The sequence below is a fragment of the Acartia tonsa genome, chromosome 9 (genome assembly GCF_053477335.1).
Source record: "Acartia tonsa isolate MP-2025a chromosome 9, ASM5347733v1, whole genome shotgun sequence".
Lineage (NCBI taxonomy): Eukaryota > Metazoa > Arthropoda > Copepoda > Calanoida > Acartiidae > Acartia > Acartia tonsa.
The window spans coordinates 43,129,557-43,143,583 of NC_137268.1; the positions used below are offsets into that span (position 1 = coordinate 43,129,557).

A 14,027-nucleotide genomic window follows, 5' to 3' on the forward strand; every position below is an offset into this window, starting at 1 on the left:
TTGGTTGATTTTCAATGATCCAAAAGAGTGGTTGCACTGCACAAGGCGGTTGAGATGGGGAGATACAGTTATTTAACCCTTTCTCCCTCTAGTGTTATACACTAGTTATCCATATACTTTTTAAAAAAACACCAATGAAAATCCACATTTCTTGAGCACCTATTTGGAGTTATACATAAGGTAAATATCTTTCTATAACTCTACTTTGCTATCAATCTGAATATCTTTCAGCCATCTTATCTATCTACTTTATACTTTCTGCTTATAATACTGATTCATTTGGTAGTATTAGGCATGTTTTTACATTTATCGCTAGTGGCTAGGGGCTAAGCACTTACAGCAGTTTTAGTTGTCCTTGACCAAGTATTATAAAAAGAGTCTTGATCTATTTCAAATGGTTAATAATAGTAATCTAACTGGGTTAAGGAACAATAAAACTGCAATTAAAAAAAGAGGCAAGTGCTTTTTTTTCTTATTAATTATGTAAAAACATAAACATTATAATAGCTTAACAATATAAATTTATATAAGTAGCAACCAATAAAATATTGTAATATTCTTATTTTCTGTTTTGGGTTCTTGTAGTGTTTTCCGACTCATGTAGTCAAAGGAGAAGGAAAGAAACACTTTTTAACTTCAATGACAGACGAACAAAACTAGACAAATAGTAGCTTTGAACTACTAAACAACTAATAAGTGTGAGGTGTTAGGATTTATTTTCAAAATCTTTGGTTTTGCGAGTGCCTCATAGCATAATAAATATTTAATTATTTTATTACATCATTTTATAAAATTATCATTTATTTTATTTAATAGATTACAGTGCTTTAAAATTAATTGAAACATAATTATATCAATGCTTTTAGCTTGTTTGATTAATAAATTCTGTTATATTTTTTTTATATCTCATAAAAATGAAACAAACTAAAGACATCAATAGTTAAAAATTATAATAAGACTTAATTATTCAAAGAAATGTTAGATGTTAATTTTAGTTAATAAAGAACAACAATTTATAACATTTACTAAATTAATTAAATTAATTATTTCTAAGCATTCAAAACAGGGACTTGGATAAAAGTATTTAACCCTTTTTTTAGCATTTAAAATTAATTTTAAGTGACTAACAATATAACACCGATTTTAATGTTTTTATTCAAATCTTATTAGAGTGATAGTTAGCTCATTTTCAACAATTGTTTATTTAACAGTACAACAAAAAAGCAGCCATTTTTTTCATGACTTTCAAGCATATCATGCACGGGCAGTGAATAAGTGAAAATTTCGATTTTTGCTTAATAACATTTTTCTATAATAATACATATAATCGTGACAAATTGATAACAAATATTTTTTTTACTTAAAATTGATACATAACCGGATGATTATAATAATACATTATACTTTTTATTTTCTCTAGAGACTAGCAATTTTTTTTAAATTCATAAAAGTTTTTAATTAAATTTTTTTTGTAATTATTATACAATTTTGTTAATGTAAAAACAAAATAATATTTTGATGCAACTTGTGTTCAACAAGTCGCCGTTTCCCGCACTCTCAAACTTGTGTAACATAATTTCCCGGGAAGGTACCGAAAATACCGGTTCTCTGTGATGTTCCCACAAACCAACCATCATCACACTTCTCCATAACAAATACAACATCACCTAATAAAAAAATCAATCTGTAAACTACAAATATGATAAATTTGCCAAGGATCTAAAGGGATAGGAAAATAGCCTATAAATTGATGCACATCCCCAATTATGATAACAAAATTATCCCTTCTTTAGAATACAATTAGTAGTTGAAACGTTCGGACTTTCAGTTAATGAATCAACCAATCAAAATTTACTAAAGTCCCCAAAGTTGTTAGGCAAACGAATAGGAAAATTATATTAAAAAACTTTGGGGACTAGTGTAAAAAACAGTCCAATATCCCTTCCTCCCTGACGATATCTCATTGCTTGACTTGAGAACTTTGGGTACTTTTAAAATATAATGAATGTTTTGAACGAAAATTTGGATTTTAAAAGTTTCTACCTTCGCAAAGTTCTACTTCATCTTCATTCTGTGGCTTGTAGTTGTACATGGCGCGATATCTAGATAAATTATTCAATGATTATAATTCTGTAACTTATAGTTGTACATGGCGCGATATCTAGATAAATTATTCTTCAATGATTACAATTCTGTAACTTATAGTTTTAAATGGCGCGATATCTAGATTAATTATTCTATGATTTGAATTCTGTGGCTTGTAGTTGTACATGGCGCAATATCTAGATATATTATTCTTCAATGATTACAATTCTGTAACTTATAGTTTTAAATGGCGCGATATCTAGATTAATTATTCTATGATTTGAATTCTGTGGCTTGTAGTTGCACATGGCGCGATATCTAGATATATTATTCAATGATTATAATTCTGTAATTTTTTGTTGTACATAGCGCGATATCTAGATATATTATTCAATGATTATAATTCTGTAATTTTTAGTAGTACATAGCGCGATATCTAGATATATTATTCAATGATTATAATTCTGTAATTTATAGTTGTACATAGCGCGATATCTAGATATATTATTCAATGATTATAATTTTATAATTTTTAGTAGTACATATATATTATTCAATGATTATAATTCTGTAATTTATAGTTGTACATAGCGCGATATCTAGATATATTATTCAATGATTATAATTCTGTAATTTATGGTTGTACATATCGCTATATCTAGTTATATCATTCTATGATTATAATAGATTATAAATGGCGCTTCCAGCTTGTAGGTTCATCTTCAATTAAGAAATTAAATAGATAAAAAACATAAAAACATTTCTCGAGACCTATATAAAGCTCCCCTGAGTTGAAGATCTCTACCAGTAAATTGGTTTTGAGAACTATCGGACAAAAAGCTTTACATTACAGTAGATATATTTTGTAACTTGTAATTGTATAGGCGAGTTATCTAGTTTTATGGTCTAATGGTCATTCCATAAGAACTTTTTTAGAGTAGGGTACCAGCTTTTACCAACAACGATCTTACAATCACGAAACCCATATGCGATATTCAGCTGTCGTTGAGGGGCAACACTTAGTAGAATTGACCTTTTAATCTGCCCCCCACCCCAAATATAATTGTAGACTTATTTCGCTTAAAGGCTATACTTTATTCCTGGTTAGGTACGTATAAAGATGAATACTTACGGGATAGGTTCTGGCTTGTCTGAAGAGTGGGTTCCTGGGTTAGACAGGGCTGATGTGGGGCGGGAGTGGGTGGAGTAAGGTGACAGGGCTCCTGACCTAGATATATACAGTGTGTTTTTTTTTATGAGAACTTTTTTGAAAGCAATTTTACCCATCTTATAGTTATCAGAATTTAATGATTAATGGCTTATTTTCTTCGTTTTTTATAACCATTTATAGAACATCAAAAATATATTTCAGTTTTTATTAAAAAAACACAGTAAAATCAAAAATTAAAAACCTAGGTGTCAACATCTAAAAATGGTTTTAGCGCATTTTTCTCATGCTCAAATCTTCTATCCCTTGCAAGAATGGCTGCAAAACGCTTCAAAGTTGAGATACAGAGTTAAAAATTGATACATATACTTTTGGGGACATGTACTAGAACATATCAAAGTTTGAAGGCAATATCTCAACTAGGAAGGGAGTACTGGCCCACCAAAGTGGACTACAGAAAATCCAATTTTTTTCTTAATTAAAATGCGCTAAAACCTTTTTTAGATGTTGACACCTAAGTTTGAATTTTTTATTTTACTGTACTTTTAAAATAAAAACTGAAATATTTTTTTGGTGTTCTAAGTTTGAATTTTTTATTTTACTGTACTTTTAAAATAAAAACTGAAATATTTTTTTGATGTTCTATAAATGGTTATAAAAAACGAAGAAAATAAGCCGTTAATCATTAAATTCTGATAACTATAAGTAGGGTAAAATTGCTTTCAAAAAAGTTCTCATAAAAAAAAACACTAAAATTGGTAAATTAACGTGCGAAGCGCAGAAATAGGTGCTTGCTTACATGTAGGTACTGGAACACAACTCCAACTCCGATTCCCGCGTAATTAAAGAAATCGAAAATAGTTAAGGGGGGTGGGAAACTTCCCTCTACTTATTTTCAACTTTTTTTAATATTAAGTGGGGGAGGGGGGGGGGGGTTGAGCTCTAATATTCACTTGCTTATTCAAGAAAGCACCCAGAAATATTTTTTTAATTTAAGGGATGTGTGACAATTTTAACTATCCTAGGCTAGGGGGAGGGTTGCACCTAGGTGGTTTAGACCCTTGTAAAGAGTGGTATAGGGGGTGGACTTCTGCTTGAATACATATAAGATAGACAGAAAATTGTTAAAACTTACTTTGACCGCTCAAAAGTAGAGGTGAAGGAAGCCGACATTTGTTGTGCAGAGGTGCTACTCATTGTTTTATTCATTGATTGGTGCGCAGACATTTGATTGATTGATTGTGAGAATGCGCGAGTTTCCTCGCCAATTGTGCTTGTCTTTTCTTCTTTTGGCTCCTTCAAAATCTAGAAAAAGTAGAATGTAATATATTTTTATTTGTCTCAGTTGTTTAATGTCTTTATGTCTGTCATTATATATATATTTATCATATGAATGTAAGTCTTTTTGTAGTTACTTATGTCTGTAAGTACGTATGTCTGTCAAAAGTGTACGTAGGTAACTGCATATATATTTATCAGTATGTCTATATGTCTATCTTTTATATCTATCTGTATGTTTGTCTGTATGTAATATCTCTCAAATAGTGAATGTAGATGTAAATCTGAACATATACAGTGTTTTTTTATGAGAACTTTTTTGAAAGCAATTTTACCCCACTTATAGTTATCAGAATTTAATGATTAACGGCTTATTTTCTTCGTTTTTAAATGCAATTAATAGAAGAACAAAAAAATATTTCGGTTTTTATTTTAAAAGTACAGTAAAATCTAAAATTCAAAACTTAGGTGTCAACATCTAAAAATGGTTTTAGCGCATTTTTCTTATGCTCAAATATTCAACCTTTTGCAAGAATGTCTGCTAAACACTTCAAAGTTGAGATATAGAGCTGAAAATGTATACAGATACTATTAGGGACATGTACTAGAACATATCAAAGTTTGAAGGTAATATCTTAACCAGGGAGGGAGTACTGGCCCCCCAAAGTCGACTACAGAAAATCCAATTTTTTTCTTGCAAAGGGTAGAAGATTTAGAAAAATGCGCTAAATCCATTTTTAGATGTTGACACCTAAGTTTTGAATTTTACATTTTACTGTACTTTTTAAATAAAAACTAAAATATTTTTTTGGTGTTCTATTAATTGCATTAAAAAACGAAGAAAATAAGCCATTAATCATTAAATTCTGATAACTATAAGTGGGGTAAAATTGCTTTCAAAAAAGTTCTCATAAAAAAAACACACTGTATTTGTTCATCTGTCATTATTTATTTCTTTTTGTATGCTTACTCTTATTTGTATGTTGTAAGTTTTTCTATCTATGAGTTTGTCCAATATTTTTTCAACTATCCATCTACCTATTTTTCTACCATATCAGCTCTATAAAAATGTTGTATACTACTTTTTGATTATATGCTATTACTTATTAGAGTGTCATTAAAGTCAATGCTTATAGAGTTTACCTCGACATAAGAGTGTCATTAGAGTCAAAGCTTATAGAGTATACCTCGACATAAGAGTGTCATTAGAGTCAATGCTTATAGAGTATACCTCGACATAAAATTGTTATTAGAGTAAAAGCTTTTAGAGTATACCTCGACATAAGAGTGTAATTAGAGTAAAAGCTTTTAGATTAAACCTCGACATAAGAGTGACATTAGAGTCAAAGCTTATAGAGAATACCTCGACATAAGAAATTGGGAATATTCCTTTTCTGCTTCCCAACTTTCCTTCAAACCAATTGTTATCAACTTTTCTTGTGATTGTCACTGTCTCTCCTAAATATCAAATGAGATAAAATAAGAACTGGATGCATGCCATGTTAAATTACGGATTAAGTCATCAATAATTTAAACAAATTGAAAACAAGGGGGTGGTAGATGTGTTTGTTTCTTACTTTAGGGTCAAACAAGATTAGGTTAAATTTGGTAATAAGTATTCCCACAGTGCCTGGAAATAAGTAAAAAATCAGCATGTTTTAAATTGACGTTCGGACTTTCTGCTAACGATTATAGAGTTGCTATGTTTCCTAAATCGAACTTAACTAGAAATCATTATGAAAAGTTGGAAATCAATAGGATAATTCTAACATGTATTCATGAACGAAAAGAGATATACGTTGCGGACGGATGGACCGACCCTAGTTATATAAAAATGGCTGACCTTTAATGAGAGATAGTTCCATGGGTGTTTGAGCAGCGAAGCTGTACTTGGCTCTGGCCTCACCCTCCACTGTTCGTCCCTTGCGCTGCAAACTTTTGGTCTAGAAACAACAAAATTATCAGAGATAGGTCAATGTAAGATTTAATAATATAATATCAATGATAATGTTATAAACTCTAAAATTAAGTCGACTTTTTTATTGGTAAAAAACTAGACAACTTTTTATAAGGTGCCATGTACAGTGTGTAATGTATAATAGCTTTGCTACTAAAAATGCTACTCATATTTGTTGTTGGTTTATGCAGCTGTAACCAACAACTGGATTAATTCGTATAGGTTTCATGATTTTGGAGGGTCATTACATCGTAGCAAACACGACCTTTTTATCTGACCCCCCCCCCCCCCCCCAATATATGTTTTTAGAACTTTTTTTGCTTTTGGGCTATACACAGGGACAAGGGAAGGCTATTCTGGCAAACAATGCTTTAGAGCTGATTTCATAGATTTCCAGTTAAAACTAGATGATGAGATTATGCAACTTTTGGCAGAATTTGATAAGAATCTCAAGCATTATTATATTAGTTTTTGCTCACTTTACTACAAGCCATGCAAAAATAAGAGTCAGAGATTAGTTCTATGTTTAGTTTTGAGATGAACGAGTTGAATAATGCTTTTTACATATTTTATATATTTTATCTAAATCATAGACTACTCGTAAATTATATGTTTAATAGTGAATAAAATTTATTGAAAATCCCAAAGAGTGGATAGCTGTAATATTTTCAAAAATATTTAAGATTGTTTAGATATTTATCTCATCTAAAAATTTTACATAAAAAAAGTTTTTACGACACCTATCAATAAAATTCTGAACTACATAACTATTCTTTTCCAAATCCTAAATTTTATAATTTATGTTGTTGTTTAATTTGGTATTTCTTGACAACTTCTTGCCTCTAATTGTGAAACAAGTTGGAGGTAATGGGTAATGTAAATTAGAAGCTTTCCTGAAATCATGATTTATTATGTACTGCAATACTAAAAACAACCAATCTTCTCCGAATATTAACATTTACAAACTTTTCACAGAATTTAAAATATGGGGAATTTCCCCCACAGTGCCTTGTAGAGCACAGAATCCCCACTTTCCCGACCATTAATTTAAAACAAATTGTAAACGACCAAAGGGGAGGGAGTCTTGGTATAGCATTAAAGAAACCAAAAGATATAATTCAAATAAGGAGGGGGATCAGTGCTTGATAGGCAACCAATATATGTTTTTTTTATGATTTATATTAAATTAAGTTGATCGTCAAATAGAATTTAGTTCTTTATGTTTCTAGGTCATTCATTTTTTAAAAGCGAAGCTTTTCTATAATTAGGGTCGGTCCGTAAGTCCGTCCGTACGTCCATCCGTTACAGTTAGCTTTTCTCGTTAATCTAAAAAGGTTAGGATTGTCCTTTCGATTTCAAACTTTATATGCTAATTCCTATAGCAGTTAGGTACAAATTCGAAAGCGCAGCAACTCTATAATCATTACTAGAAAGTCCGTACGTCTATTTAAAAGAAGCTTTTCTATAATTAGGGTCGGTCCGTAAGTCCGTCCGTACGTCCATTCGTTACAGTTAGCTTTTTTCGTTAATCTAAAAAGGTTAGGATTGTCCTTTCGATTTCAAACTTCAAATGCTAATTCCTATAGCAGTTAGGTACAAATTGATAAGCGCAGCAACTCTATAATCATTACTAGAAAGTCCGTACGTCTATTTAAAACAAGCTGATTTTTTACTTTTTTTACAACAAATCTTTATATGTTCAAATAATCCTAGTCATCTGATTTTTTTAATACTGATTCCTATTACAACAAGGTATAGTGTTACAAGCGAAGCTTCTCTATAACTAGTCTTAAAAACGTTAGTATGTCCTTAAACAGTAACATGTATTTAATAAGTTTTGCAACAAATTTACTTACAATTTTGCATAGACATATGTTCAGTTTATTCAGTTCTGTCACTCTATAAGTTTTAATGTTCGATTTCCTTCCAATTCAGAGCTTCGCTTTTATAGATGTTGTCATCCTTGTTTTAATAAGTAATGAGCAAAGGATTTTATTTTTGAGCTTTAAAGTAAGATGTTTTTAAGTTATTGAATCAATTTGAAACTTTTACTTTAACTTGCTCTAAAGGGTTAATTAGGAAGTGTTTGAAAATGAGCCAAAGTAAAAATTTGTCAAAATATTTTGTTTTTCGTCTTTAAACAGTTACAAATTTTATGGGTAGGAAAAATATTTAAAGATATTATTTATAGGAAGTATTTAAAAATGTTTTTTTAATCTCCCTACTGTGTTATTTTTTTTAAATCGGTCTGCTAATAACATTAATAATCAGGGTTCGGCAGCCGCGCCTCAGTCTCACTTTTAAACCTGCTTGTGAGCAGAAAAAGAAATTTCAGAAAGAAGGATTGTCTGCTAAAGAGCAGTTTTATACATCCAGCTGAAAATTATAGTATTAAAAAGACAATATCACTGAGGCTTACACGCGGCTTACGTGCGGCTGCCGATCCCTGTTAATAATCTACAAACATTTGATGAGGTTTAGTGAATTTAGATTAGCGAACTTATACTCAGACATAATTACTACAAGCCCCTTTTAATAATAGTTGAATCATCAATAATATTACACACTCATAAAGGTTTCGTGATTAGATTGCGTGATTTTAATAGACTTTTTGGTCAGTGAATACTTCCCTTGTCCCTGGCTATACATAATTCATGAGGTTTGTTTTGACTATTTGACAAACTGACTAGCCAAAATAAAGAGTGGCTGCGTTACTAAAACCAGTGACTTACTATTTCTTGTGTAACTGCAGATTCGTTGGGAAGAATCTCGACATAAGATTTGGGAAATATTCCAACCATTCCGTTTCTCTCTCCCTCGTACCAGTTACTATCAATCTAAAATAAGATTTTTAAATAAAATTCATGTAAAAGTTAAAATTTTGTGTAGTAATGACCATATTAAATATGACTGTTTTAACAAAAAGGTTTGGGTTAAGAACTCATAAGATCAATTTTATAGGTGAACAGAAAAAAAGCAATATTTTTCATAAGTGAACATTTGTTTGTTGTTGCATTTCTAAAAAAAACCTATGATACTACCTTTTAGAAAGTAAGATTTTGTTAAGCTCATAAATATTTTAAAGCTTTTATAGATGATTTAAATAAAAAAGTTATAGAAAGCGTTTTAGTGGTACAATTTTCAAAATAAATCATTTAAAATAATTTTTGAAATATTATCTTTAATTTTCCACAAACCCATTTTCTAAATTTAGGTCGCCTAATAGAAGTTTTCATAAAAATAGATAAATTTTGTTTTCTAAGATAGTAAAATTTGTACCTGTTTCTTAATGTAAATGATGTCTCCCTTTTTAAAAGTAAGCTCTCTGCTATTCTGAGACTGAAAAAAACAAGAATAATTAAAATTTAGTAAGCATAGAGATTCTAAATACTCATACCTGTACGCTTGTCCGTCTATATAGATTAAATACATGCAGGGGGAAGGTTCAAAAGGATCAGAAAAGGAGAGGTGAATTTTTTACTCTTCTTTAATTGGCATAACAAGCATTGGGAAAAGGGGGGGGGGGTGGATATGGACTGTAAATTATTATTGTACCTAAAATTTTATTTAAATGGTTTTTCATTTGTTGACTCAAAGCTTTGTTGAATCTTGAAAGGTTGGTTTAAACTAGCAGTGTCTAAACTTTTTAACCAATTTTTTTATCTACAGAAGGGTAATTTTTAATATTATCATTGCATCATTTTTTCGTCCATTATCGTATACCTTAGTTTTTTTTCTTATACAGACAATTTACAACATATTATCAAAGCATTAATGTTAAGCTTGAGCTACTTATGGAAGCAATCGTCCTTGTTTTAATACAATTTTCACAGTGCGTTATTATTTTATGTGCCTAAAAACTACAAATAAAATGATGACCCTATTTTTTTCTTTAAAAAAAATAAAACTAACTTTTGTATTTCTTCTCTTTTGAGCAACGTTTTCCTAAAAATATTATATTTACAACTGTCTTTATATTGAATATAATATCATTTTTCGGGTAAAGGTAAGTGGGTCAAATTAAGAAGATTTTAGGCGCATAAAAATCATTAAAAAAAAGCCTAACCAGCAGCGGTGATTTCCCCCAAATTAAATATTTGAACACACAACCCTCATCCCTTTATTTTAAGATAAATTGAAAATACTAGTGGGAGGTAAGTTTTTGTTTGTTTCTTCATTATTTTAAGTCATGATAGGTTAGGTTTCATTGAGTACTGGGTAGCCCCACCGGGTTATAACACTGTAGGTATAGGCTCCTTAGGGGTTAGGCATAAGACAAAGACAACACCATACATTTCCTAAATTTTTAATTATCTTAAAAATGAGGAGGTGGGGTTAAGTGCTCGATAGACAATTTTAGAGAAAGCCCGGCCTATACTATCTAAGTTATGTATTAGGTTGCAATCTTGAAGTATTAAAACTAACTAAACTAAGTTAAAAACTAATTATAGAGCGGCTAGCTATGTTACTGTAAGACTGAAAACTTCGTTTTACTGATCCACTATTTAAACTTTTAAAGATGCATGTCTTGTCTGCTAAGATATATTTTGGATATACGAAGAAAGTTTAATCTTTATATTGTTAAAAGCTGGCCTAGAAATCTGGAATAAATATGATTCACAAAGTTACCAAAATTACATTCCTTCGAATATCCAACTTAAGCCTAATTTAGTTTACCTGGAAGGAGTAAAGACCCTTTGCCACCATTGTGCAGTCATCAGGACGTTTTCCAGCGTTCAGGAAAACAGCCTGGCTGCCGTTCAAAGCTTCATCTTCATACCTTAAAAAAGATAATGTTATATTTTAAATAAGAACACGATAATATTGCTGGCTTACTTCTACAAGAGATTGCTGAAGATATATAATTTGATTAATGTGTCTATGATCTAAGCATAGAATATGAATATGTTTTGAATTTATGAGAATAATTTTTTTATACTTTACTTTTTTTCCTTTAACCTAAGTATTTTTAAAACTTTCTTACTCTATTTATTTAGCTTATAAACCCTAAATTGCACAAAAATCATATTTAGATTTTTCAATCATCTTATGAATAATTTAATGGTCAGCGGATAAATTGGGTATTATAACTACAAGCAAAGCAATTTAAAATAATAAAAAACGCGTTTTTGCACATTTGTAAAAGGATAAATGGAAGCTAGGCCTACCTGTTCAAAGGTACGGGTGATTTCTGGCTGGGTAGGAGGGTGTCATGGTGCTTCCTGCTTTCCTGGTCTTTTAGCAGCTCAAACTCCTGGTAGTATTAAATACATTTAGGCGCATTAAATGCAAGACCAAAGCTAAGAGGTCACTTGGCGGTTCTCCTAACGATCTAGTTTTTAACAAAATCCAAAGATTATACTTTTTCTTGCCTTTCCAAGATGAAATATTTATCTAAGCTTATAAAGAATTTCACAATATTTTCGGGGGGCTTGAATTTCATGAATAGGATCAATCCTGTTTAAAATCAAAGGTTTGACCCCCCCCCCAAAAAAAAAAAAAAAAAAAAATACAGAAACCCAATAATACGGTGGTATATTTGTATAAGGAGAAAAGTGAAAATGGGATAGATATTTATCGCATTGTATTTCCGCTTTCCGCGGATATTAACATGAAAAATTATAAAATAAGCCACTAGAGGCCGAAGGTCCAGACTAACATAACTGTAATTAATTTATGTTTTTTTTATATTCATGGAAAACTGTTTGTAATATGATGCAATATATGAGTTTTCAGTATAGCTAGAACCAATTCTAATCCAGCGGATATTAATCGGTTTCGAAGCCATACTCTAAATTAATTTCTACATTATCTCCTTGTTTTATATACCTTTTGTTTGGAAAGTGTGCTGTAGAACTGGTTCAGTTGTTGGTTTTGTCTTTTCTTCATTTCTTCGCTTGTCTCTTGTTCCCGCATTTCATTCCAACGCTGAAATAATGGATATAGGATATACGTGGATATATTGACAGTGGAAAATTAGTCGTCGATTTAGCTTGCCCTATTTTATTTTTATGTTCGTTCATCGTATCCTGTAGGAAAGGAGGGGATTGGGTATTGTCATTTTAGACAGCTGCGAGCATCACTAAATCAGTGTACATAAAATTTGATGCAATATTCAAGTAATAATATACCGATTTATGAAATTATTTGTCTCATAGAAGCTTGCCCCTTCTTTGAGTAATAAGCTTTGGTCTGTCCGTCTGTAATAACCATATACTTTTCCATATTATTGTCTTTCCCCTATTTTATACTCCTAACCATTAAAAATTAACAAATCCTAATAAATTAGATTTCAACTATATTTTTTTAAAACTATGTGCTTTAAGTTAAATTTGATGCGACTGTAATTTATACTAGTACCCAAAGTTTAATAAACATGTTTTCTTATTATACCACAAACTTTGGGATCTTTTTAAAAATCATGATTGGTTGGCTCAAACTATTAGTATTAGTGTCCTAAATTTACCATCAAATTATCGTCGCATCCACTGTCTTATCCTTTAAAATCCTTGTTGGAAGATCAACTTTTAGAGTAGATTCGCTTTTTAAACAAATGTTTACCTTCTGTTCCCATCCAATATTGCTACTTGAGCTACTTTGGCGCTCTAAATATAAAAACTAATTAATTTTAGAAAATCATAAATACTATAATTGAATGCACTTTGTCTTTGATGTACAATGATGTATAATAAGTTATTAAGCAAAACAAATCTATATTCTGTTAGAAATGTATAGAGAAGGACATAATTAAATGTATGAAAGGTTAAAGTAAGCAATAAACCTTCTTCTTCTTTTCTAAGTGATTAGAAAACCTTAAAACCTCTATTTTAGCCTTGCAAACTAACTCTTTTATTTTTTGTTGGTAATTATGTTACCTAATTTACAAACATTGTATTGTATTTTAAAAAAACGTTTAGATTGAGATTCATAAAACACAAATATTGCTAAGTTTAGATTATATCAAATCTGAATACAATGTAAACCTAAGCGTATTTTCATCAAACGAATTAGTCAATCAATCAATGCTTGAAAACCTTATATACATACACGAAGAAGAATTAATATAATAGTTTGTCCTAATAACTATTTATTAAACTTATTTCACACACAAAACACTTTTTCCTACCCTCGCTTCTAGCCCCTTGAAACACTTTGATAGATGGAACGCTAGTGCCAATTGTGTTTTCTAGACATAAACAAAGCATTTGATAGATACATTCATTTTAAATATAAGTATAAGAAGAACAGGGCATAGAAAGATTGAGATTTAGATAGGAATGTATTGAATACTAGCGGAAATGCCCCAAGAGGACTCTAAGTGCACTATTGGGGGTTCACCTTGTTCTAGCGGCGATTTCTCTCTGCAGGGTGGTGGTACCCTACCTCAAAATAGTTATGGACCTTCCCAGAATGTATGGAAAGCTACATTGTAAAGAAGAACCATATCAATCCAGCGGTTTGCAAGAGTAAAACAGACACATACACAGACAAACATCCTGTTACTTTTATAAAAGGAAAAACAAATGATGTAATCTTTCT

General features: G+C 30.5%; 1 protein-coding gene across 1 annotated transcript in view; it reads right to left on the minus strand.

The window, feature by feature from the left end:
• Positions 1-699: 699 nt before the first annotated feature.
• The window catches only part of LOC145329008 (uncharacterized), a 112,358-nt gene continuing 99,030 nt past the window's right edge, over positions 700-14,027 (minus strand). Inside the window, exons 23-36 of the mRNA XM_080173005.1 lie at positions 13,615-13,674; positions 13,050-13,093; positions 12,318-12,416; positions 11,657-11,742; positions 11,166-11,268; positions 10,401-10,433; positions 9,768-9,827; positions 9,221-9,325; positions 6,375-6,474; positions 5,895-5,989; positions 4,389-4,558; positions 3,218-3,313; positions 2,044-2,102; positions 700-1,667 (exon numbers count right to left, since the gene is read on the minus strand). Coding sequence (XP_080029131.1) covers positions 1,558-1,667; positions 2,044-2,102; positions 3,218-3,313; positions 4,389-4,558; positions 5,895-5,989; positions 6,375-6,474; positions 9,221-9,325; positions 9,768-9,827; positions 10,401-10,433; positions 11,166-11,268; positions 11,657-11,742; positions 12,318-12,416; positions 13,050-13,093; positions 13,615-13,674 — 1,220 coding nt within the window. The 3' untranslated portion in view covers positions 700-1,557. The remainder of the gene's footprint in view (positions 1,668-2,043; positions 2,103-3,217; positions 3,314-4,388; positions 4,559-5,894; positions 5,990-6,374; positions 6,475-9,220; positions 9,326-9,767; positions 9,828-10,400; positions 10,434-11,165; positions 11,269-11,656; positions 11,743-12,317; positions 12,417-13,049; positions 13,094-13,614; positions 13,675-14,027) is intronic.